General features: G+C 38.4%; 1 protein-coding gene across 1 annotated transcript; it reads right to left on the reverse strand.

The window, feature by feature from the left end:
- Positions 1-17231: 17231 nt before the first annotated feature.
- LOC118560072 lies at positions 17232-21701 on the reverse strand. Its single transcript, XM_036130722.1, has 2 exons — positions 21641-21701; positions 17232-19617 (listed from the first exon to the last, which is right to left on the reverse strand). The coding sequence occupies exon 2, from the start codon at positions 19595-19597 to the stop codon at positions 17849-17851; it is 1749 nt and encodes a 582-aa protein (XP_035986615.1). The 5' UTR covers positions 19598-19617; positions 21641-21701; the 3' UTR covers positions 17232-17848.
- Between the last annotated feature and the right edge of the window lie 5724 nt (positions 21702-27425).

The following is a 27425-nucleotide window of genomic DNA, read 5'->3' on the forward strand; positions in this document are numbered from 1 at the left end:
AGTCTACAAGACGGAGCAGCACGAGGATAGAAAGGGTATACACAAGCAGAATGGTTATTGCAAAAGCGTCACATGCAAATGCCTTCAGAGTCCCAGGTTCTCACAAAGAGATAATCAACATTGCATGCTAAAACAGACATCAACATGCAATATAGAATCACTTCTTAAACTAACGTGTTTGGAAAGAAACAACTGCATTCAAATAAAACTTACACCCACAGAATAGAGCACAACTCCACAGATGCTCCACAGGAAGGCCTTGCCTTATCAGCAGGTGTTAACATACAGTAGCTTTACACTTCATCCTAGCTGGGCTTTAAAATTAATGCTGCCCCGTTGTTTTTTCCTCAGAATTTATAAGTTTGAAAGCAGTTTTCTTTCTATACTGAAATTGTTGCTGCTCAGTAAATATATTATGCCATCTGTCAATCTGTTTTGACAATTGGATGTTTCTAAAAAAAAAAAATACTTTTCCACAAGAAAACCCTAAAATTAAAAAGCCACTAGTTACTGTTATGTTTCTTCATTTGGTTTAGCAAAATCAATTTCTCATAATTAAAAAAAAAAAGTTAAACTCTCTCAAGAATAAGTTCTAATTTCATTATAAGGGTCTTTTTCGTGCTTCTTTAAGCTTTCCATTCCATATTGTGTGTAGGGCTCTTGAAAAAACAATCTAGCTTTAAAGTGCCTCTAAAACAGCCTGATGTGGTGGGCTAATGACATCAAAATGCAGATTGGAAGCTTTGGCACAAAACACCTCTCATTTCAGAGACAACTGCATGCTGTATATAACACACACACGCACACACTCCAATTGGGTAAGCCCACATATTCAGACACACAAGCACAACTCTAGAGGCAGACACTCCTCTACTCACACAGTTTGCACAGTTAAATCAAACTGATTTGCTACCATTGTGAGAGAAAATTAGCATAACAAGGATGGGATCAAATGAGGTAGTTACAGCTTGAATCATAAATTGCAGACTGAGCAAACGTGCGGCTGCAGATGAATTGTAGTTCACATCAGTATTCATGAAAAGAGAGAAAAGTATGCTTCAAAATGGGTTGTTTTTTTTACATTCAGTCAGTTTGATTTGGAAATCTGGTATTTCAATGTCTTCAAATGATGATTTCCAATTTCTAATCAAGTTTTGTAGCAATGGTGGAGTTAAAAGAACAATTCAGTAGCATTTTTAAAATATTGACTTTTGTATATTAATACATTTGTTGGCACCGCCATGGGAGGAATGCATAGAAACGTCTTGATCTTGATCTTGATGGCGGAGTAAAAGACTGCATCTTTGAAGACAAGTCAAGTGTGGTCTGCTGCCTGTATACCTGGTAACTGTACCATGGGCAAAAACAAGACGAGCTGCCTAAACCTGGCTAGTTCTGAGCTCTGAGCAGAATCTGAACAAATTATAAAATCCCAGAGAGAAACGGTGTCCCTAATTACATCAATTAAGTGCTTTTGCCTACATTGCCTTAAAGAAGATGGTATTGAAACTGCAGCCATGCATGCTGTAGTTTCAATGCCAACAGCTAGGAGAGGAGTAGCTAAAGTGCGGCTTACCAGCCACATGCAGCTTTTCCCTCCTTCCCAAGCGGCTCACGGTTATTTAGTTGTCTGTCAAGTTTCTCACTTTAACTGCAGTTAGTACAACATTTTATCTAAGAAAATATTTTATTTTGAAAACTTCCACCACCACCTTAACACATGTCTGAAGTTCATCTCTACAGTTACTTCAACCAAACCATCCAATTTCTCAATCCAGAAAGGACTTCATAAATTAATATGTTAATGCCTTTTAGATTGAGGGATTATGGTCAGATTACATTAGTTTGCCCTGCAAAACTATTAATACCCATTCATCTTGTTCACATTTTGTCAAAACACAAGCTTTAATATATTTTATATGGATTTGGGCAGTGACGGACTGGACGGTCTGGCATTTGGGCAGATGCCAGAAGGGCCGCGGGCCCTCGTGGGCCGTTTGGGCCGGCCAATTATGAGGCAGCATGATCGTCGGGTGTGCACGGCCCCTTTCACCTTGTTCATTGTAGGCCTACATTATCTCTCGGCCCACTAATAAGCCAAATGCAGGGTTTTCCGCAGCGTTGTCTTGGCGAGGCGGCCGCCTCGCTAAACTCACGCTACCGCCTCGGCAACATTCCCAAAAAAAAAAAATAAACACACAAAAAAAAAAGAACAAACTCGATATTCTTGCATGTTTATTTGACGTTAACACGCTTTTTTTTTTTTTGTTGCTGTTTTCGTGCTACATATACTGAATATCAGGGAAAAAACACATGGATACGCCCCCCCTCCCCTTGGTCAAAGGTTAGCCTAAAAATTCCTACCTAGGAGCTTTAGCTTAAGAGTGATTCAGATAGCTGCTGAGAGTGCCTCTGAGTAAGTAGACGAGATGTGGTTGACCCCGTTGCTAGGTGTGACTGTCTTTTAAGAACTGTGATTGGTTGATTGTACAAGAAAAATAACACATAAAAGCACTCTTAGTAATCAAAGGACAGAAATGGACCAATTAGACTGGATTAAGGAATGTGTGATTTATGAAACTTAGCAAAATCAAAACATTCGAATGCCCCTTATTGAAATCCTCATCATCTTTTTGATTTTGCTTGTTACATTTACCTATTATACTTATCATTTTACTACATCATCTATCTGATATTAATATGCACTTGTTAGCATTTCACTGTGATAGCTTGCTTGTATAAAGTGGTGGTATTTGGCAAAACGATCTACATAAAATGGAGAAAAGAATGTGGAAAAAAACTGACAGGAGCATCGCCTCTGTCCACACAGTTCTGGGAGCAGAATGGAGTCTTCAAAGGTAAATTGGTCCATAGATCATGCTGCAAATAGGCCATCTTTGAAACAAATTGCGTCAAGTTAATGCGCCTTTTTCTCCGGAGCATGCTTTTAACAGCCTGGAAAGTGAGAAGCTCTCCGTGTAGCATTCAAAACCCAGAGAGGAGATGGTAACACATAAGAAAACTTCATATGCCCATTTAAGCTACTGACATAATGTACAATACAGAAAATTCTTTCTCACCTCTTTGATCAATTGTCTTGAGTGTGTATTTATGCATATTTTTTTCTTAAAAATGTTGATTATTGAGAGCATCTCTTATAACAATATAAAGGTTATGCTGTACAACATTCTTTGCATATTTATCCAATTTTATTCAAGATTGTTCAATATCTTTCCTATTATTTATTCATCCTCAGTCCTCATCCTTCACATCCATTGCAAGTGTCGGGTCACTCTGGCTTTGATTTAATCACTAAAATTGCGCCTTTCGCGTCGCTAGAATTGCCTCTGTGGCTTCGCTTAGCGTTCATATTCAACTAGCAACTAGCTAGTTGAGGGGCTGAGCTCAGCTGGGGTTGCTAGATGAGGGGCAGTGCCCTCCTGTTGTGATATAATAATTGGGAGGTTTTTGAAATAGCTAATTTTCCAGATACCAACAAAAACATTTATTCATTGCCAAAAGAACAGCTGAATGATTTTTTTTTTTCCCACAACAATAAACTTGGACAACTGTGGTTGGTCCGGTCCAAGTTCTCTGACCCACTTTGTTTCCTCCAGTGAAAGCTTTGTGAAATTATTATTTGCTGTTCCATTTTCTCCTGTCATTTCATAGGTGCAGTCCTACTCTTCCGTTTGCATTTGTATGTTCGATTGAAATTGTCTGTGCATCAAGCTGCCAGGGGTGTGACTTTGATTGATACATATAAGTGTATCAATACATATAATTCATCTGATTGGATAAAGAATGAAACAAAAACCATAGATTTGTCATAGGTGCAGAAAGCTGTAAATTGAGTTACAATTTTTTACTATTCATCCCTGATTGAAGAAAAAGTATGTTTTAACTCCAACATGCACCTAGAATAGCCACATTTATGTTTAAATGAGACTTCTTATTTGTACGCATGCCTTATTATTCCAGCATTTTCGGTCTGATGTGGTGACATTACCACAAAGAAGCCAAATGAATGTGTGTGTGTGTGGGGGGGTATACATACATATATATATATATATATATATATATATATATATATATATATATATATATATATATATATATATATATATATATATATATATATATATATATACATAGAGTATACATTGTTACTAGAAGTTTTACTGTATTATTACCAGCATTTTGTTAGGAAAATATCATCACACTATGTCAAGTGAAACCTCCTAGAATTAATTAACTTTGTAGGTATTCGTGCATAAATAAAATAATCCACAATAAAGCCCACTTATTTTCCTACCTACAAAGCTAACACAGGCTCATGCATGTGAGCTTGGGGGGGTGTAATATTGATAACTTGCATATGTCAATCAATATCAAAGGCTTAATGGCATATTTGTGTGTGACATTTTACTCTCTAAATATTCACCATCCCATATTTGGAGAGCTTAACATTCCATATGAATATGAGGTTATTGAAAAATACATTCCAGCTTCCACCCATGACTTGTTCCACAAGGAATCCAGATATTAACTAATAAAAACTGAAACCCAAAACAGAAACTTTGGTCTTAATCAGAAAAGCCTTGGTTACTTATTCTGCTCATTGGCTGGTAGTGACGTTTCCCTGAAAGTAATTAAACTTGAGCCTGTAAGGATAAAATGTAAGCTTGTTAATAAGTTCTGAGTGCAGTGGAAGGGAAAAAGAATACATTAAACAATGACAAAGAATAAAATACACACTAGTACTGAATCCCATTTATTGCTCTGGAAATTATATTGGATCTAATAACCCTGAGCTGTGAGACCACATTGCAGAATATCATTACTGCAACAAAAAAAAAAAAAATACCTGGCAGGAGATGAGGAGAGGAAGAAAACAGACAAGGGTGAAGAGCAGGACAGAGAGGGATGGAGAGGTGGAGGAGGACTGGGAAAATAGAGTAGTAGAGCAGAAAAACTGGCAGTGGCCGTTTTTAATGTGGGTGACATAGTATGGCTTTTGGCCCAGGGTGGCGAGACCTAGAGGGAACATGGCAAAAATAAAAAATATATATGTATCTGTGAGTTGAGTCATAAAATGCTACTGATTGACTATTTATAGAAAGGATACTAAAATGCAAACATAGACATTCACAAATATTCATTTGTGTATACTTGTTTAAGAAATCGGAATAAAATAATTTTGTTATATAATTTAAGAAACCAACACCCCTCCACACACTGTACATCAGTGACTTTTCTACAACAACTTCAGGTGTGCCAGTTTAATTTTGATTTTGGATTTACTTTTTTGACAATATTTCCTCTCCCAGTTTAGCCTAAACAAAGACTTTGAAAGTCATTCTAGTTTGTCACTTTTCCAATCACATTTTCACTCTGTTGGCAATTCTATGAATTGTGGTTTGACTCCATGTCACACATACCGCCACTATGCTTCTCTCCAGTCCTATGTTTTTGTCTGAGAAGAAGAAGAATTCCCTTGTTTGTACATGCACAGTGCAGGGGGTGGGGAGAAATAAGCTCGTAGACACTCATAGCTCTGTTACAACAGCAGGATGCACTCACGATCATCTCACGAGGGCCAGCTGAATTTCAAACATCTTTAATTTTCATCCGACCGTACGATTCCTGATTGGGAGGTGGTCGTGAGAGGCAAATTGCCCCTCGTTACCCCCTGTATACTACACAACGCAGGACGCACAATAAAGCTCAAACTCGGCCTGATCCAAAAAATTCTCGCACGACTGAAGAACTGGCCCAAAAAGGGCAAAAAAATCATACGGTGTATGCCCAGCTTTAGGTGACAAATATGAATAAATATTGCAGAACTAAACACTTCACATGAAATTGTTAAAAAAAATGCACAGTAACATTATAGTAGCACCATTAGGCCCATTTTCTATAGTTTATCTGGAATAAAAAACAATTTTTTGTAGTGAGTGACACTTTAAACAGATATTTCACGTTTGGATTTTGGCCTCCCTCTATGTTTTCATGATAATAAAAGCAAGGCAGTTATGCAGTTTTCTTAGTAATGACCTATCTAGAACTGCCACACATGTAGTCTGAGTTCATTCAGTTCATTCAAATGATAATCCCGACTTCAAAAAAACAAGCTAAGGCTTTCAGCTAACACCACTTCACCCCATTCTTTTATCAGCTTCACCCACTCTCATAACATCTCATATCTTTCATAATTATAACACAGATGCATACAATCACATTACCACCCAAAAATATGCTGTCATACCAAATACCTCTATAAATCTCCTTATTAGCGATATGTCAAATCAGATTTCACCACACAGGCATTTATGCTATATTCATTGCACACATTCACAAGCAAAGCACATACTTGCACTATACAGCTCTTTCAAAAAGTACATATGTAAGTACAACAAAAAAGGAAGACTGGAGGGACCTCTACAGCCACCCCGCATCCTTTCAGTAAGTCAAAGCAAAGTTGGCTGGAAAGAGATGGAATATCCTACTGAGTATGGATCAAGGTAATTGCCTCTGTGTCTGTGTATGGGGTTGAATGGAAGAAAGAGAAAAATTACATGTGAGCATGTGTGTTTGTGGGTGTTTCCCACATCACCTCCAGGTTGAACTGATGAGCTCATTATTTTTGCTCCCAGAACCCCCTCCAGTGTCTGGAAGCAGCAACACACAGCAGAGCTCCTCCAGAGATTTTGTGTGTCTGTGAGTGTGTAAGCTCGTGGCCTTTTCTTTGGAGCTGTGAACTATTTGTAAAAGTGAAAGGGATAAAGAGAGGCCGGAGAAGTAAGCAGGTGTAAAAGAGAGGAGTAAGGAGAAACAGAGAGATGGTATGTTTGTAAGGACTGTAATTATGTCTTCGGCTGTGAGAGATATTAAGAAAGCTGAGTGGGCATAAAGTTCATATGTTACAAACTAAATATGAGCCTGAAAGCATTGAGGCTGTTTAAACAGCACTATTTTGAAACTATTTAAACTGTTATCTGGGACATTACTCGTTTACGTTTGTAGTCCAACTTTCTTTTAGCTGCCTTTATTATCCCACTGCGATGCATTTTCTCGGTGTATTTGTTTCTTTTCTTATTTCTACTTATGCGCAACATTTTGAATTGTCTTGTCACTGAAATGTGCTATACAGATAAACTTGCCTTACAAAATGGAGAAAATGATAACACATTAACATGCTATGTGCAAGACACCTACATTTAAAACACATGCCATGGCTGATAGAAGATGATAAAGAATTATGAATATTCAGCAAGATAATCATGGGATTTAAAGATTGGACTAAATATAGGAGCATAAATTGGTGTAAAAAAGAAATATAGTATATGCATATACAGTGAAACATAAATTCTTTCGATCTACTTTCCTACCCTCATCTATGGTCATGAGCTTTGGGTCATGACCGAAAGAACGAGATCCCGGATACAAGCGGCCGAAATGAGTTTTCTCCGTGGTGTGTCTGGGCTCTCCCTTAGAGATAGGGTGCGGAGCTCAGTCATCCAGGGGGGACTCAGGGTAGAGCCACTGCTCCTCCATGTTGAGAGGAGCCAGTTGAGGTGGCTCGGGCATCTGGTTAGGATGCCTTCGGGACGCCTCCCTGGTGAGGTGTTCCAGGCACGTCCCACCGGGAGGAGGCCCAGGGGAAGACCCAGTACATGCTGGAGGGACTGTGTTTCTCGGCTGGCCTTGAAAAGCCTTGGGATTCCCCCAGAGGAGCTGGCCCAAGTGGCTGGGGAGAGGGATGTCGCAGAATTAGCCAAACTATGAAAATGGTGTGACAAATAGTCCGAGAAATACGGTAAATGTTTCTTCTGCAGCTGGAACTGGGCAACTAGTCTTCATAGAGGGAAAAATTGGAGCAGACAATTAGAGATTCTTCAAGCAAGAAGTTTCAACTGATATGTTGTGACAAAAATGCGTTCTGCTAACCAAGGTGGTACCTAAAATGGTATATATAGCTCTTTTCAGAGTTAGTGGTTGGTCAAGTCTGGGCAATGGTATGGCTTGATAAATGGCTCTATGGACAACGGTATGCAATAATATGGTGACATCATATTGTCATTCTACGGAAACAAAAATCCTACAACAGAGCTATATGTTTTATAGTACTTTCTATTTCAATCCTACAAGGTGAAAGCTTTAAACTGGCATATAGTTTTGCAAGCATACATGTGTTTGTGTGAGGTTTTGGAATGAATAGGGGACAGAAGAAGGAAGGGGAAAAATGTAAATGCCGGAAACAATTTTCTTTTGCTCAGCTGTAAAACACAGAAATATAGACTAATGTTTGTAAACATTGCAGCCAAGTAACAACCACAAGCTTCAAAGTGTATTCCAGATAAAGGCCTTACAGATCCCTGAGCTGTGACAAGTGCCCTGCAGGAGAATCTCATGCAAAGCAAGCAAACTGATATATGGAATGATATCCAAATGATGACAGAGTCATTGTATAATTAGCATTGCTGCCTTCTTACTAAGCAAGATTAGGGTGGCGCGCACACACACAAATGCACACAGGGGAGAAGATCCCTATCATTTTCATAATTAATGCCAGAGTAATAAGAGGCAGTATGCTGAAATTTAAGACTCTGGTCAGGATAGACATCTCATGGCAAACTTAAGCTCCTTGATACAAAACAGACACACACGCCCAGCCACCCTTTCATGTGGTTGAGTTTGAAAAAGACGCAGTTGGTGAGTGTGAGTGTGTGTGTGTGTGTGTGTGTGTGTGTGTCTGTGTGTGTGTGTGTGTGTGTGTGTGTGTGTGTGTGTGCGTGTGTGCGTGTGTGTGTGTGTGTGTCTGTGTGTGTGTGTGTGTGTGTTCAGTCGGTTCTGTTGAAAGCAAAATATAAATATTCAGAGATGTATTACAGTTGGCCATACTGCCTTTTTCTAAGTTTTTTTCTCATTTTGGATATAGCTTAAGAAGCTCAAGTCAGGTCATTTAAACTGTTGGATTCGTTATGCATTTTTCAAATGTCTAAATGAATAACGATTCCCTAAAACTGCACATAACTAAATGTCTGAGAATCCCCACTATATAATTAACACCACAGCCTTTTCTCTCTGTGGTGGGACTGGCGTGATTGTTTCAGTTTACCAATCTTAACGATTGCATGTGAAAACTACTTACTTGAGTGTCTCAGTTCTCTGTGCAACCATGTCTCTATTCTTTGCTTTTGAGATCTTTTATCATATACATGATATGTCTTTCCTTTGTTGATTTTCCTGTGAAGCAGAAGAAAAAGTGCATTTATGTATTCAGACTTTGCAAATCAGCTAAAAAAATGTTAACAATACTGTTTAAATTAAAGGTGTTTGGACTAATGTCATGTCTATCCTGATTCATCTGAAGATTAAGTATTTACCAACACCGAGTCTCTGGACGAGGTTAATATTTTAACAGGGTAATATTTGTTATTATTTTTTATATATTTTATTTGATATAAATAAAAATTATAGAGAGAAAGTAAAATTTGTTTCTTTTCTCTGAATATCAGCTAAGTAGAGTTTTCCTGTCAGGAGGAGTGGGGTACATCCCCAAAAAGTCAATGTAACTCTTTGGTCAGCATTGTCTGGTTACCCGTCTCTGTTATTACAGCTTCAGGTTTTAAATTAGAAATTCACCACAGCAATAAGATATCTCTCAGAAGACCCATCTAGACAGAACACTGTTGATAGCCTACTAGGATGTCCAGTTGGATTCAGACATGTTGATATTGAGATAAATGACTCATAAAGGTGTACGTTCTTCATTTGTTTCTTTCAGCTAATCCATCCTGTAAACTAGAGGACAAACACTAGCAAGAGAAAGCAAAGAAATAGTTCATTCCTGCATGTCAACTCAAGGCCATGTCCTGCAAGCGTTGCTGCCCAGTCTCTGTCTCCAAGCTCTAAAATGGGCAATGCAGCTGCTCTTCCATTTCAAGCTGTCCACCATTCTCCATAGATTATTGAAGGCCATGCTTATCTCCATAAAAAATCAGAAAAAACTCTGTAACATAGTGCTTGGAGCATAAAGTAAACCTTTGCTGAAGCCAGACAGGCAGCTGCGAACAAGCATACTTACATACTCAAACCAACAAATATGTAAATATGTAAGATTTCTTATATTATCTTTTAAAATAACGTGGAGATCTCTTGTCTCTTGTTCCCCTCTGTTAAAGGGGTCAAGACAACAAATTTATTTTTTCTGAGGTTTTGGGGGTATAATATGAAGTGTATGCCAAAGGATTAGCTCAGGGACAGTCAGCTTTGTCTATTTGCTCAAAAACGGTCAGATCAGAAAACACTCTATCTTTCTACATAATTCATATTCTCCAATCAGAGCACACCATCAAGCAAACAACCTGCCCCCTCTCCCTAGCTGATACACCCGGCTGTGAGTCATGCTCCTCCATTTGAGAGGAGGATGGCACTTCCCTGTAACAGCTCGAACAGGAGGCAGACGCCATTGAAGCAGCAGAGTGCAAATATCCAATATTCAACCAAAAACTAATTTCACCGCAGTTACTAAAAAGGGGAGCTGATATGTCCGAAAGTGCTTAAAAATGGATGGAAGTTTCCACTTACTCCCAAAGGACAAAAGAATCACAGAAGAGTGGGTGAAGTTAATTTACGGGGTCTGGCTGCCACAGCCGTGACACGTTCCTGTGTCGTGGCTGTGAAGGCAACCAGCTCTCCACAATGGTCTATCTGGCTTTGTATCTTGGTCCTATTAGTCAGCTTGGCCTCGCCTGTCCGACATCCTGCAACAAAAATACGTCCACCAGCCATGATGCTATAATATGGATTTGTGACAGAATAATGCGGGGAGAGGAGAGAGGTGCGGATGGAAGGGGTAAGGGCTGTGAGGTTCCATCGCAATGGTTTCTGGCAGCTGATGGCTTTTATGGCTTTAAGAGGTATTGGTAGTTGGGTCAGGTTCACTTTTGTGATACCCATCATTTCAAAATTCTATAATCTGGACCTTGTGCTCAAATGGGCAAATCCCTGAAGTAAATATAAATAGTTTAATATATACACACACACAACCATCCCTCCATTCATTTTCTGATTTGCTTATCCCTCATGGGGTTGCGAGGGGTGCTGGTGCCTATCTCCAGTGTTCAATGGGCGAGAGGCGGGGTTCACCCTGGACAGGTCACCAGTCTGTCGCAGGGCACGCACACACACACACACACACACACACATATATATATATATATATATATATATATATATATATATATATATATATATATATATATATATATATATATATATATATATATATATATTTATATATATATATATGTATATATATTTATATATATATATATGTATATAAAACAAAAACGAATAATGTCACATTAACTGTTTCTTGTATTTACATCTAGTGCTTCACAGTGGTTTAAGTTTACATTAAAGAGATAAAATCTAACTAAGAAAATCAAAGCTATGATGGATGAATGAATGATTCATTAGTAAACGTTTAAAAAGCATGCTTGAAAAACAAACTAGTCAAATAATGTCAGTTTCTTATAGAAAACACTCAACTGAGAGGTAGTGAATGTTAGTCCGTAGGTTGCATGAGCCAAATAATTGAGTTGAATTATTCATTATTTGACATAATTATGTTTCAAACTGTCCAGGCCTTGTTTTCCTGAGGCTCCAGCACTAGACGTTTGTACGTGTCTGACCTCGTCAGCAGCTGGAGTTACAAGCCTCATTTACCAGATTCACATCAGTTATGTTGCACCACAGTTTAGATGCTGCGAGGTACAGGAAAATAAAGACAGATAGCATCTGAACTAAAAACAAACCCTTAAGAATTTCCTCTGAGTATGGCCATTATAATGTGGTATAAGGCTTTGAAAAAAAGCCAAAGGTAGGAAGAATTAGGCATTGTTGCCAGGTCAAAAGTTGCTTAGAAAAGCAATTTTCAGAGATTAGAGGGTATTTTATTTCAGTCTCATATGAAGCAGGAACAGATAGGAAGGAGATGAGGTAACATATGGAAGAAGATAAGAAAAGACTTCAGGGACTCTGTCAAGGCAAAAAAAATGATACATTGCAGCATTTAAACAAACCCAGATGGCTAAAACTATTTTCAGCTTAAATGAAGATGTGGAAAATCAACAGCTGTGATTGAATACATAAAGTTAATAAAAGTTAGTTTTTATGGTACACAACAGAATTGTAACCAAGGTCCCGTAGCCGGACAGAGGGGAGGCAAAGAGACAGCATTTAGTTCCCAGATCTGCTGCAGCTGCAGAGAATAACACTGCATTGTGGGAAAGTTGAGGTAACTTGGCTGTGTGTCCTGCCATTGCTAAACTGACATGCATAGGAGCAGTGAATAAAGATCTGCTTCCCATGCAGAGAAGGTTGGCTCTGCTACTTTGCAGAATTAGGCAGCCTATTGGCTTATAAAGCAAACAGGAAGCTCTATATGCCAAAACAGCCATTTTTTGCAATTAAAGTTTCTTTCTTGTATTATTCATTTAATTTTAAATCACAATAATTGCTAAAGACATACTAATAAACAGATACCAGAAATCAGTAGTTTAAGTAACTAATAGCATCTGTTAATCATTCATTCTTGCATTATACAGTATGTTTACTCGTTTTTTTTTTTTTTTCTTCCAGTTTTTCTTTTTGGCTGTATTATTGTTATGTAATGTAAATGTAATATAAATATATTGCATACCAATATATATATATATATATATATATATATATATATATATATATATATATATATATATATATATATATACAAAAAAAAACTTATTGTCACTTTCAAACCTTCATTTTTCTCAAAAAAGTGATATGGTGTGTACCTGCCCCTACATCAGACATACCTGAACTAGCTTGACCAAATGTAAACATACTATAACAGAGCATTTAGCATGGCAAAAAAAAGTTACAGTTTGTGCCATAGGAGTCATGTGAATTGTCAGAAACATTGGTTCTAAATCAGAGCAAAATCTTATAAAGCCAAGATATGAAGTGTTATTCTAGCCAGCAAGTTAGGCCAGCTTTATGCAAGCCACAGTGATTTGTGACTATTGTCTTCAATACTGTTGGTAATGAACACACAACCAGAGTTTATCATGTAACCTTGATTTTCTACATGTGCAATTATTATTTAGTGGTATTACTTAAAATATGTCTCACTTTATTATTTTGTAAGGAACTGTTTATGTTTTATACTATTCATTGTTGCTTATTTTACAATAAAGGTCAATCTGCCACTCAGCACGACATTACCTTTAAATAGAGGTAAATTGCGAATGCTATTTACATATTCTGCATGAAACTAGGTGTGGATAAAGCATTTAGGGGATTATGTGAGGTAAACTGCTAAACTCCCTTACATGAAGCCAGGTTTCCAGATTTATTTTTTTCTGTGCCTGTTGATTTAATCTCATCTAACAGTCGGCAGTTCAGATTATAGGTCTATTTACCACAATTAGTTTCCTAATCCTCTTTATAAGTGGCAGTGCAATGAAGTCATAGTTTCCTATCCATACAATTTCCAAATCAAATTTGGGTTTTTACAATCAATAGAATTTTGTTTTGAAGAAAAAAGGGGAGAAGGTCAGGACAGACAGGAGCCAGTATTAAGAAACAGGAGAAGTTCGACAATGCTCACAAACGTGGTCTAATATCACTTTCCCCTCATTTTTGTTATTCTTTGTTTTTCACCACTTCTTCTTAATGCATATTTTTTACAATTTCCATGAATCTAACTTGCCTTGTTTATCACAAATGTGTTAGTTGATTACTAGTTATAATTTACATTTAGTAGTACATTTATTACAACATCTAAAGGGAGGTAAGTTATTTGGCAGCAGCAAAAAGAACAATGTCAAGTTATTTATCTGAAGTGAGAATTGTTTGGATGTGTGTGAATTTACATTGTATTACAAAGGAAGACAAAACTTATTTTTGTCAGTCTTCATTTTCTCTAAATTAATCTAATTTACTCAAATTTATTTTTAGTTCATTGTAGGAAGAACCAGTAAATTGTTGATGACATAATGACTTTTTTAATAGTCAATGTGAGTTATTGTAGGCTAGTCACAGTTACAATTGAAGTCTTTTTGTCAAATAATTGTCTTTTAGTGAACAGGTTCGACACCCCCCTGGTCATTCTGGAAGGTCCAAATATGTTCCCAGGCTAGAAGGAAGCTATACTCCCTCCAATGAGTTCTAGGTTTTCCTCAGGGTCTCATCTAAGTGTGATGTGGCTGGAAAATCTCCAAAAGGAAGCATCCAGGACACATTTTGAACAGACGCTGGAACCACTCAGCTGACTTCTTCAATGTGTAGAAGCACTCTACTCAATATTATGTCTGAACATAGACAGATTTGTGGATCACAAGCTAAAATGTTTTGTCTCTCAGATTTCTTTCTCTCTTCCATTTATATAGATTTCAAACAACATAAAGACAACATATCCAGAAAAAAGATCCTATCACTTCCTTGCGCTTCTAAATGTCTATCTTTGGCGTCTTGAATTTTTTTCCTGCTTGCAATTATTTTAGTCAGCCGCCTATGTATACCTCTTATACTAATCACCATATTGTCACCATCTAATTTGTTAAGATCAGTGTGTGATCAAGATGAATGTGTGAGTGTGGATATGTCTTCCACAAAGTCACAAGGCCTAATCTTGGCATTCCCTCTTTAAAAAGTGAATAAAATAATTGTTAACTTTACCTTTTCAGCATTTGAATAGATGATTGATTTAACTCCAAAACATTAAAGCAAACAGTTTTAAGGAGCTAAAACATGAAAGTTCACAGTCTCCTTATAAATACATTACTCTGCCATTTCCAACCTTCGAGCAGGTGTACACAGACAAAATGTTTCAAGCGGGGTTTGTACATGATTTATTTTTTCCAAGATGTTATACACACAGGAAATGTATAAAGGTGTATGCTTAGCAAGTGCTTTATCTGTTAATTACGGAATGACTAATGGGATTAAACTAAGCATCCAAGATGGCACTGTGGATGGCAACCTTGGTTTGCTTTTTTGTACCTTGCATGTTTTTATGCAAGGTAAAAATTTTCTGCCCACTGCCACCGTAATGTAGTCAATTTGACTAGAAAGGAGCTCCTAAAGACAGTCCTGTTTAGGCATTTTTTTGTTCATGTTTCATCAACCCAAACTTTGATGGGGTCTTTGTTGGTAGTGCTGAAGCTAACTGTGGGATTTAAGGGAGATGCAGACATGCAGGAACACCCATGAAGCTTTGGTAATGTGAATACTCATACCCTCAGTCCACCTTGCTAATGTCCCCTACCGGGCTAATACAATGGACAGACTGCTTCTTCATAACTCTAAAAACTCAGACATTCATTAATCCGCTGCCTTCACACCTCAGATTTCACACTATGAATGCCGGGCCCCCAGCTGTTTGGAGCAGACTGCAGCACAGGGCTCTTGGGAAAAGGACAGGGGGTGGAATCTGCTTTTACATGAACAAATGTTGGTGTATTGATTTCACAGTTTTACAGAATCATTTTTATAGACTGTAAAGTTTACTGGGGGGCTTCTCCTCCTTTATTTTAACTGGTGTTTATATCCCACCCACAAGCCTATTCTGCAGAAGAGTTTGCACTGACCGTATGGCCCCCATTTTTACGCAGATCTCCAACAAGTTTTTGGAGCTATGTGAGGTTCCCTTGCACATGACACCACTTATATTGGTCTAATCCAGGACAATAAACCTGCATACAGGCTGGCTGGTCCACTACTGCAATCAGAAACACCTGGAGTTTAACCTGGTCAAGACAGTGGAGATGGCAGTATATTTCTGCAGAACTTCCCCATACTACCTCTACTCACCATCCTCAACAACACTGTGTCTACTGTGGATTCCTTCCAGTTGAAAGGAACCACACTTTCTCAGGTCCTCACAAATAGACACTGTTCAGTTCCTGTGGCAGCTAAAGAAGTACACCATTCCACATGAGCTGCTAGTCATCTACTACACTGCCTATTCATTTTTTCCTGTGTGTGTTCATTTATGTGTGGTTTTGCTCATCCACAGAACAGGAAAGGTTGAAACAAAGATGCACAATTAGGTCTGCAGAGAGGACCCTCAGCTCTGACCTTCTCTCCATCCAGAACTGTGACAGGTCAGGGGTCAGAAAAAGGGCAATACTCAGAATAATCAAACTTAAATTGAACTAGAAAAGGCTGTTCCTGCGAAACAGCAGTGAGAATGCTAATCTGCAGAATGATTGAGCAGAAGATGCAGAAAACATTGAAATCAGATTTGAAGAATTTGAAAAAGTTTGAAGAATTGAAAGAAATAGAAAAATTTGAAGGATTTTGAAGTTTGAAAAATTTTAAGAAATTTGAAGAATTTGAAAAATTTTAAGAATTTGAAACATTTGAAGAAATTTGGAGAATTTGAAAAAGTTTGAAGGAATTTGAAAAATTTGAAGAAATTTGAAATATTCAAAAATTTTCAAAAAATTTGAAGGAATTTGAAAAATTTGAAGAATTTGACAAACTTGAAGAATTTAAAAATTTAGAAGAAATTTAGAGAATTTGAACAAATTTGAAGGAATTTGAAAAATTTGAAAAATTTAAAAAAAATTGAAGAATTTGAAGATTAAGAACAACTAAAAAAATTCTGAAGAAATTTAGCAAGGCGCCTGCCTCGTGGTACCGTCAAAAATACTAACGGGGAGTAACACTGCAAATTTCAGCTTCCTACGGTCTTCACAGCACCCACAGTGCCCTTCGAAAGGTGCCATGTTAAGTCAATGGACCTCCTAGAAGCCTCTGGCTAAAAGGGTTGTCATGGAGACTCCCTCACAGCTGTAGCCCTCTATTTGTCTGTAAAGGCAGAACAACCCCGGCTAAGCAGAAGTTGGTAGGACCTTTCTAAAGCTACTTCTGGTTAGCAACATGCTAACCGTTAGCCGCTAGCATGGTTGTGTTCAGTATCACCGGGTGATTGTACTCTGTCAGTTTGGTCCAAATCCTGTACTGGGAAGTGCCTCAAAAAGGGGTGCCAATACTTAATGTCACCAAACGTGACCAAAGTTCATGGGTCAGATTGGCCTCTGTAGTGACTACTTGTCTATGGAAAAACTTAAAAGTAAACGAACAAAAATTAAATGTAAATCAAATAGTTACTTGATGAATAGTGGGTTTCCGGGTTTACGCAGTACAAAAAATTCTCAAAATACGTCAAAAAATGCAGTTCTGAGAGTTTATTCCAGGCCTCTTCAGGGAAAAAATAAACATGATACAAACTGAAAAACTACTTGCTGCCTTGGCTGCCCTGGTTTCAGCCTTTGTGCTCGCTTCACCTGCTACTCACTGACTAACCAGGCTGAGTGACTTGCTTCCTGAAAGGACTGGTAGACTGCCAGACTGCAGCACTGGCAGACTGGTAAAAAACCATAAGCCCACCCACTTTCCATCCTGAGCTACCTGGAGTCCATGTATTTATACACCAGACACACCCAAAACCCAAACAAAATCAATTAACTAATTAAACAATTTACTAAGAAATAATTGTATTCTAAACAACTGTATTCTAAATGCAACAAATAACCAAATAAATACAAATGAACTAAATAATCTGAGTTCTAAAACAAAAATAGAGAAATGGCTCCTACACTCCGGCCCCTAATTGTGCATTACATCACAATTACTTCTCTAACTAAAGGAGCTATTCTAACAACAATTTCAATACAAATATTTCAATGCAAATCTTCTGGGTTCTTCATTCTTCTTTATGATGAACCTGCAAAGAGATTGGATATAGACAGAGAGAAAGGAAGAGAGAGAAAGAAAGAATAAAATATCCTTAGTCCGCAGATGCTTCCAAAAGCAAGCAGAGCTTCGTCACTGGTCTCTCCAACACACTGGTTTTGGTCCGAAGTTGCACTGAACGAACCAGTCCTCGTGCATCAGCATTGACAGCCAGGACTCTCCCCATCTGCCAACATCCTCTGGGTGCCGTCACATCTGCAATCAGGACAATATCGCCAGCAGTGATGTTTCTTCTCGGTCTCATCCATTTTTGTCTTTCCTGCATCAAAGGCAAATACTCAGAGATCCATCTTTTCCAAAACAGTTCAGCCATATACTGTACTTGTTTCCAACGTCGTCTGAGGTATAGATCTTGCTTTTGAAACAGTCCGGGTGGCATAACAGGTTTGTTCTTTAGTGTCAGGATGTGATTTGGTGTGAGGGCTTCTAAATCATTTGAATCGTCAGAGACCAGTGTGATGGGTCTATCATTCAAAATGGCTTCAGCCTCACAGAAAACAGTTTGCAAAGTTTCATCATCCACAACCTGCTGTTTTAGAACTGAGGTGAGTATACTTCTGACAGAACGAATCAAGCGCTCCCAGACACCACCTTGATGTGAAGCTACCGGTGTATTAAAGTGCCAGTTTATGCCATCTTGGACCAGAACTCTTTGTATTTTGCTCTGGTTCAAGGCAGCCAGATTTTCTCTTAGTTCTCTGTTGGCTCCCACAAAATTTGTGCCGTTGTCTGACCTGATGGAAGAGACTGGACCACGTCTACAGATGAATCTTCTAATTGCATTGATACAAGAGTCTGCATCAAGGGTATGAGCCACCTCCAAATGAACAGCACGACTTGTTGGGCACGTGAATATTATCCCATACCGTTTGAGCAGACTTCTGCCTCTCTTAACATCAATGGGGCCAAAATAATCAACTCCCACATCTGTAAATGGAGCTTTGTCTGGTGCAACCCTTTCCTGGGGTAAGTCAGCCATTTTTTGTTCCAAAAGCTTTCCTCTATTTTTTCTACAGGTCACACAATCAGACAAGATTTTTCTGGCAGCAGAGTTTCCATTGATTATCCAGTATCTCTGACGCAGCCTGGACAGCATGTGGTTTCTTCCTGCGTGACCAAGCAGATGGTGAATGTAGAACAGAATTAATGTTGCCACATGCATGTCTTTGGACAGGATGACAGGATGTTTAGTTTCAGACGGCATAGCAGCTCTTTTGAGGCGTCCACCCACTCTGAGGACTCCATTGTCCAACACTGGATCAAGTCTGTACAGCTGGCTGTCTTTAGAAACAATCCTGTTGGCTTTGATCGAGGTGATCTCTGGACCAAACCTGCGATGTTGTTCAAACTGAATAATGAAATGCTCATCTTTAGCCAGATCTTCAGATGTCAAACACTGCTTCTTCAGCCTAGCTTTAAATTGCTGCATCTTTTGTGACACCTTTTCCTGCTTGGTGTTTCCATCTTCTGCTGACTGCTGTAACATGGCAGAAAACTCTTGTCTTTTTTGAGACAACAAAATAAGGAGTTTTTTGAGCTTTAAAACCCAAGCTACAGATGTCTTTAGCTTTGCCCAAGATGAGAAATAGGAGATGAAAACACTGGTAGGGCATTTAATCTTCTCAACAACAGCGTTGATAGTCACATTCTTTTTTATTTCAGAATCATCAGCAGGAAGAGAGTCATACCTTACTTCCAGTTTAGGCCATTTATCTTCAGACTCAAGCAGGAACTTAGGACCATTAATCCATTTACTTTGCTCCATAAAGTCTTCCGCTTTCATCCCTCTTGATGCTTCATCAGCTGGATTATCTTTAGAGCTCACATGTCTCCATTGATCAGTTTGTGTAGCATCTCTGATGATGGACACTCTGTTTGCAACAAAGGTATGAAAACGCTTTGCTTCATTGCAGATGTACTTTAAGACAGTGGTACTGTCAGTCCAGAAAACAGATGTCTCAAGTTCAAGGTGCAACTCTCTGTGTAGTAGTTGGTCTATTCGAACAGCGAGGACAGCTGCAGTGAGCTCCAAACGAGGAATGGTTGTCTGCTTAAGAGGAGCAACTCTGGCCTTTCCCAGGAGGAATGCTAGGTGTATGTGATGCTCATTTTTTAATCTTAGATACGACACTGTACCATATCCCACTTGACTGGCATCAGAGAAGTGGTGAAGCTGTGCAGTAACAGGACAAAAGTCTTTAGGCTTAATGCAGCGGTCCACTTCAAACTCTGAGATCCTCTTCAGATCTTTCATCCAGTCGGTCCATTGATTGGAGAAATTATTAGGAACAGCATCGTCCCAGCCCAGATTTCTCCTGCAGAGCTCTTGTAGTATAATTTTGCCAGTGATGATGAAGGGAGCGAGAAAACCCAAAGGATCATACAATGAGCTTACTACTGACAGTATTCCCCTTCTCGTGTGCGACCGCTCTGGAAATGAAGCTTTAAATTTAAAGACATCACCTTGAGTGCACCACTGTAAGCCAAGTGCCCGTTCCATTGGAAGCTCCAAATCCAGTTCCAGTATTTCCTTTGCTTTGATGTTGTCTGGAAATGTTTGCAACACCGTGTGATTATTACTGATCCACTTGGAGAGCTTAAATCCTCCTTTGTTACAAAGAGCTGTCAGATCTTGGGCAAATTTTATTGCTTCTTCTTCTGTAGGCAAAGATTTCAGGCAATCATCCACATAGAAATTATGCTTGATTGTACTGACCACTTCGGCTGGAAATTGCTGAGCATTATCTTCTGCTGTTCTTCTTAATGCATAATTTGCACAGCTCGGCGAGGACACTGCTCCAAACAGATGCACTGTCATTCGATATTCTTGTGGAACTTGTGATGTGTTACCATTGGGCCACCAGAGGAAGCGAAGAAAGTCTCTATGTTTCTCTGGAACATAGACCTGGTGAAACATGGATTGAATATCTGCCATAATGGCAATTGGCTCTTGTCTAAAGCGCACAAGGACTCCCACAACTGAGTTGGTCAGATCTGGTCCTTGTAACAGCTGGCAATTCAGTGAGGTCCCCTTGAATGTTGCAGCACAATCAAAAACAACTCGTAGTTTGCCTTTTCTGGGGTGATAAACACCATGGTGGGGTATATACCACACTTTTCCCTCACTGCCCACTAAGCGATCACTTGGAACAACTTCAGCATATCCATTACATATCATGTCATCCATAAATGCAATGTAGTCTTTCTTGAAGGTGATGCTCTTATCAAACTTCCTTTTAAGGCTTTGAAGACGTTGCTCTGCAATACAGCGGTTCACTGGCAAGGTGGAATTTTCAGCCTTAAAAGGCAAATCAATGCAATAATGTCCATTGATTAAATGTGCTGTATTGTTCATGATATCCATAAACTTGATATCTTCTCTGGACATTTCAATCTGTTCTTGGGATGTTTTTTCATTGAAATCATGATTATATTGTTCAATCAACATTGTTTCCAGATTTTGTACAGAAATCCTGTTTGCGGTGAAAGCATGACAGTCTGTCTTTCTCCTTTCACTCCTAAGTGGTCCATTGATGACCCATCCAACTCGAGTCCAAACTGCATATGGGCCATCATCCTGGCTGTTTATCAGCTCCCACGGCTCCATTACTTTAGGTGCGTCTGTGCCAATGAGTAAATCTACATCAGCATCTAAGTTGTGGAGCTTGATACTTTGCAGGTATGGCCACTGGTTAATGTCCTCCTGTTGTGGAACATTTCGCTTTGAAACAGGCATTCGTTTTTGTGTCATGACATCTGGAAGCTGAATGAAATCATTTTTATTAAACGCTGCTACTTGCAGTCCAGAGATGATGTTTGTACTCACAATGTCTTTATGACCCATCGTTTGCAGCTGAATGCTTGTTCTCTTGCCCTTCAGTTGCAGCCTTCTGGCCAGACTTTCTGTGCAGAATGTTGCTGTGCTGCCCGGGTCCAGAAATGCATATGTCTGCACAGTTGTGTTGGTTTTTGGACTCCTAACTTGAACTGCAACAATAGAGAGAATTGAATTATCTTCATCACAGACCCTAATATGACTACAGGTTTGAGTCATTGTGGACGTGGTTCTCAGAGAATTCTGTGGACATCTGGAGAAAGCTTTTGTGGTTTCTTTGTCAATGTGCAGGACACTGGGATGTTGTTGGTGACAGACAGTACAGATCAAGCGACCTCTGCATTCTTTGCTTATGTGTCCCACCTTTAAACAGCCAAAACACATGCCTTTTTCCTTAATAAAGTTCACTTTATCCTTGTGTGGCTTGTCTTTGAACTTAAAACATTTGTCAACTGAGTGATTACTTTTGAAACAATACAAACAGTTGTGGTTTTTAGAGGACTTCATCTCATCTTCAGATGATTCATTATTCACTGAAAGGACTTTTGTGAAAAAGCTGCTCCCCTTTTTCTTTAGTTTTGTAAGGCCGCTACTGGGGTTTTTAGAGCTGAGCTGTTGAACATCAGTGATATTGCCAAACAACGGATCAGATGCAATTTTAACCTGCTTTTCAACAAAAGCAACAAGATCAGTAAATAGTGCTCTTTGATTCCTTTTTTCTTGCAGGTCACAGGCTGCATTTCTCCATCTTTCTCTCATTTTGTAGGGAAGCTTAAAGATTATGCTCCTCATATTTGAAGGCAAATCCAGTTCTTTCATATGAATGAGGTGTTTCGTTAAATTTGAGCATCCCTTAAGAAACAGAGCAAATGCTTGCAGTGAGTTAATATCCTCACTTTTAATAGCTGGCCAGTTGTTAATTTTATCCATATAGGCCTGTGCAATCTTGTATTCATTTCCAAAATGTTCAGAAAGAAGATTTTTAGCTTGAAGATAGCCCAATTCCGATGGTAAATGCTGGCAACTATGCACAAGGTCTCTAGGTTGTCCCCTAGTGAATTGTTCTAGAAAGTGCAAACAATCGCTCAGGTTAGATGTTTTGGCCTCCACGCTGTTCTCAAAAGCTCTTATGAATGATTTGTATTCAAGAGGGTTGCCATCAAAAATTGGAATGTTTCTTGGTGGCAAGACCGAACTCTGACTCTGCTGAACCAACATGGCAGTGATGTCATTTTGCCTTTGCATGATGTTAATTATACTGGTTTGATGATCCAATTTTTCCAGTTGTGGCTTTACACTTGTGTCTGGACTTTGAACATTTAGTTGAACATGGACACTTTGTGGCTCAGTGTTTTGAATTGCTGACTTATGTTTCAATCGAACAACTGGATGTTCAGAGATTGCAGAGGACATTTTAACAACGTCCACGTCCTCAGGGACAAATATGTTGGCACTTGGATTAAGTTTTGGCGCCGACTTACAAATACCCCTTTTAATGTAAGAGTTCATGCCATCAGAACATTTCGAGCCACCTTGTGAATTTATTTCTAATACGCGAAGCTTTGCATTAGCAGCCGCTAGTTCCGCCTCAAGTTCAAATTGCTCCTTTTCTTGCTTTAGCTTCTCCTCCATGGCTTCAAGCTGATGCTTCCTTTTGAGAGCTGCAGCACGCTCCAGCAGCGCTGCTCTTTCAGCCTCTGCTCTTATGCGTGCAGATGCAGTGGAAGAGACACGGGACAATTGAGAGCATACATTGGACTTTACAGAGCACACATTGGAAACACTGTCTTCAGGGTTAATTAAATATTCAGCGTTGTCTTTGGCTTGGTCATCAGCATTTGGTATCACAAAGAGCTCACTCAGTTCACATAACCAGCCCTTGACACGTTCAGTAAACGCCAGGTAAGTACTCATTTTACTTTGAAAATGTTCATTTTGTTTCTTAAGTTCATCAGAGGGGAGTGGCAAACTTGTTAATTGTTTATGCGACACCTCTGCATCCTCACAACATTGCATAAATGTAGTCAGAAGTGACTTGACTGAGTCAGCGTTATCCTTGGAGTCCATCAACACATTTAAATCATCTTTTATCCGTTTTGCTTGTTTCAATTTAGCAGTTCTTTTATCTTGGCATGTTTTCATATATGACATCAAGCCTTTCTCAGTGAATTTAATGCTTCTTTTGGATGAAACCTCTGAGTCACTCTTTGCCATCTGTGGTTTTGTTACATCAGACATTTTTGCACAAACTTTAAACTGCATGTAACTTTGTTGTTGCCTTTGTTCCGTTTATATTTCAAATCCACTTGCTTTGTTTAGGAGTGCAATGCTTTAATTCAATCTTTAACTCATCTTCATGTTGACAAACTTGTACTTTAACATTGATTGCTATCATCAAACTCCAATCGTCTGGCCGTTTTTCCTTTACAGCATTAGCAATCTTTGTACATACCGTTGTCATCGAAGAGGGACAAGAGTGTTTGTGGCTTATATCTGAGGCACCTCATGGCTTGTGGGCGTGGCACTTCCTCCTCCTGACATTGTCCAAGAACAAAGAAGTGGAATCCTCCATGGCTTTACCATCCACTCATCAGCAGATTTGAGATCGTTGAAAACAAAGGTCCAAGGCCGGGTTTTTTACTTGTTGTATTGTAATAACTTAAATTTGAATATGAAGAGAACTTGTAGATGTAACTGTGGAAGGAAACAACTTATTCTTTAACTCAGATTATGATTTTATTGTTAATGTTTTTTTCTCTCTCCTTGAATTAGATTTATGTTCTTCTGATTGAAAATCTAATAAATTATTTATATAGATATATGTAGTATTTTGATTAACCAAATAACTATATATATGTTTGATTCATAAAGATATGTACTCAAATATCACACAATGTATTTAGTGAAATTGTAACTTAATGGGATTGCAATTAAAGTAAAATAATATAATAGGTTGAAGCTGCATAGAATTTTTATTTTTTTGCTAGGGCCTTTTCCATCTGTAAGAAATGTTATCTTAGAGTCTCATCTGCTGTAATGAAATATTGCACAACTTTAATATATTGCTGGAAACTGGTGGGTGGGTGTTTTTGTTTCTCTATTCAATAAAAAAATAAACATTTTAAGGTAAAAAACCATAAGCCCACCCACTTTCCATCCTGAGCTACCTGGAGTCCATGTATTTATACACCAGACACACCCAAAACCCAAACAAAATCAATTAACTAATTAAACAATTTACTAAGAAATAATTGTATTCTAAACAACTGTATTCTAAATGCAACAAATAACCAAATAAATACAAATGAACTAAATAATCTGAGTTCTAAAACAAAAATAGAGAAATGGCTCCTACAGCCTCCTTTAGCAACTCAGCCTCACCAAATCTGGGCCAAGAACTCAACAATTGACCAAAATGGTCAGTAGCGCCATTTCCCACATGTGGGGGGTGCTGTATTGGCCAATTGGGTCGTGTCTGGGCATCATGCCAGGTCCTGTTGGAAGCAAAGGCCCAATAGGAAAGCATGTGACATCCAAAATGGGACAGAAAAGTGACATATCGCTGAAAGTCACTTGAAAATTTTAAAATGTTAAGAGGAAGTGACTGTGCGAATTTCATGCTCCTACATTAATCACAGCCACTGCAGTGAATGTTGAAAGTTGCTATTCTATCCGAATGGAGCATGTCCCTCTGGCCCTCAGAGTTCCGTCGTCATGGAAACTCACTGACACAGCTGCAGCGGCCAGTCTCCCGAAGTGCAGAGACTTTGTCAGACTCTGCCTCATTGAAATAGAATGGAAAACTTTGCCTCAAACAACGCTCCATATCTCCTGTTCTGTAAATGGTAGAGACATAATTTTTTCAGCGTTTAGTTCGTAACGGATAGGAGAACAAGAAAAACTATCGGTTTTTGCTAGAAATATTTTAATTTAGGCGTAAAAAATTATGATATAAAGAGGATTTTTATGAAATTTGAGAAATCCTCTACAAACGGTCCCGAACAAATCGCTGTAGCTGAAAAAGTATAAGAGATATCAAAATAATTCTTTCACTCTGAGTGTCAGCAGGCTTTTGAGGACTATGGAGTTCATTTTTAGGTTTGTACAAAAATCGGTGTAGGCACAGCGACGATGTAAAAAGTGGATGATGTGGAAGAATGAAGCTCCAAAGCGTTTTAAGGATTTTGCACATTCGCTACTCCCGAACAAATTGTTCCTGCGGAAAAACCGTAATAGTTATCCACAAAATTCCTTTTTTATGAGTGCCAGAAGGGTCTGGACATTCATGTGTGAAAGTCTCATGCCTGTACATAAAACGGTTTAGGAGTAGTGACGATGTAGAAAAGTGCCTCATTTGGGGAGATTGAAGTCTGATCCTGTTTTAGCATTTTCCCAAAACGCTACTCCCGAACAAATTGTTCCTGCGGCAAAACCGTAACATTTATCGACAAAATTTCTCTTTTGTGAGCGCCAGAAGGGTCTGGACATGAATGTGTGAAAGTCTCGTGCCTGTACATGAAACGGTTTAGGAGTAGTGACAATGTAAATACATGTGATGTTTTGGATTTCCAGGTGTCATTTTTGAAAACCGCTCCATAGGAAATGAATGGGGAAGGTTTCGGGTTAGTGTCGCTCTGAGGTGATTTGCGAAAAATCTATAAATCCCACACCAATGATGGTTACATTTTCCGAATCCAGACAAAAATTCCTACGTTTTGATGTATAATTTATGTGGATAGGTTGAAAATTGAGCGAGTGAGAAGAAGTTGTTCGGAGAAGAAGAATTTGTTGAATTTCTAGAGTGCGCACTCTAACAGAGGCTCCTTGACAACCATAGCAACGCATGTTATTTGCTGAATTTCTTGAAAAGCCAAAATTATTTTAAGGAGGTACTATATGAAAATGGTGAAAGATATGAAAAAGCTGAAACATACCATAATAGCCAAAAGATATCACTACGTTTTAAAAGTTGAATGGCGTTTCTAGCTGAAAGTAGGCTGAAGCAGTAAGATGACAAAAAGTTGAAATATTTGAAGAATTTGAAGGATTTTCCATTCATTTTCAATGAGAGCAAAAAACGCACAAAAAGTTAAATATTTTAAATATTATAAAAGTTATAATTACAAAAAGACATAGCAGTAATGTCGTGAACGAGCTGAACGTTTTGATACGAAAATTGTTTAAATCGGTTGAAGTATGCAGGAGTAGTTAGATGCCGAAAAACGTACGGAATAATAATCAAGACCTGAAGGAACTTAATAAGTGAGAATGCTGTATAGCATTCTCACTTGATAACTGACATTTAAGTTTGTCAACAAGATGACATTTTAACATAATTTGAGAGTGATATAATCTTTATTCTATGAGTAAAAATGCTATTTTATTGGCATTACAACTGCATTTTTAAGATAAGGACAAGTCATACATGAACACAGGTACACTACTTGGATTACCACTTTGACAAAATACATGTAGGCCTATTATTTCCTCACTTGTGCTGGATATACTACACACACCTACTGAACATTCAACTTTTTAGATTACAGAATCTACATTTAGTAACCTCAGGGGAACATTTGGACATCTGGCAAATAAAGTGATTGCAGCATATATATATATATATATATATATATATATATATATATATATATATATACATATATATATATATATATAAAGAGAGGAACATAGAATGTATTGGGAAACAGGGGTTTGATTAGTTTGAAAATGAGATGACACAAATGAAAACGGGAGAATTGGCCCCTAAAAATACGAA

The sequence above is a fragment of the Fundulus heteroclitus genome, chromosome 3 (assembly GCF_011125445.2).
Source record: "Fundulus heteroclitus isolate FHET01 chromosome 3, MU-UCD_Fhet_4.1, whole genome shotgun sequence".
Lineage (NCBI taxonomy): Eukaryota > Metazoa > Chordata > Actinopteri > Cyprinodontiformes > Fundulidae > Fundulus > Fundulus heteroclitus.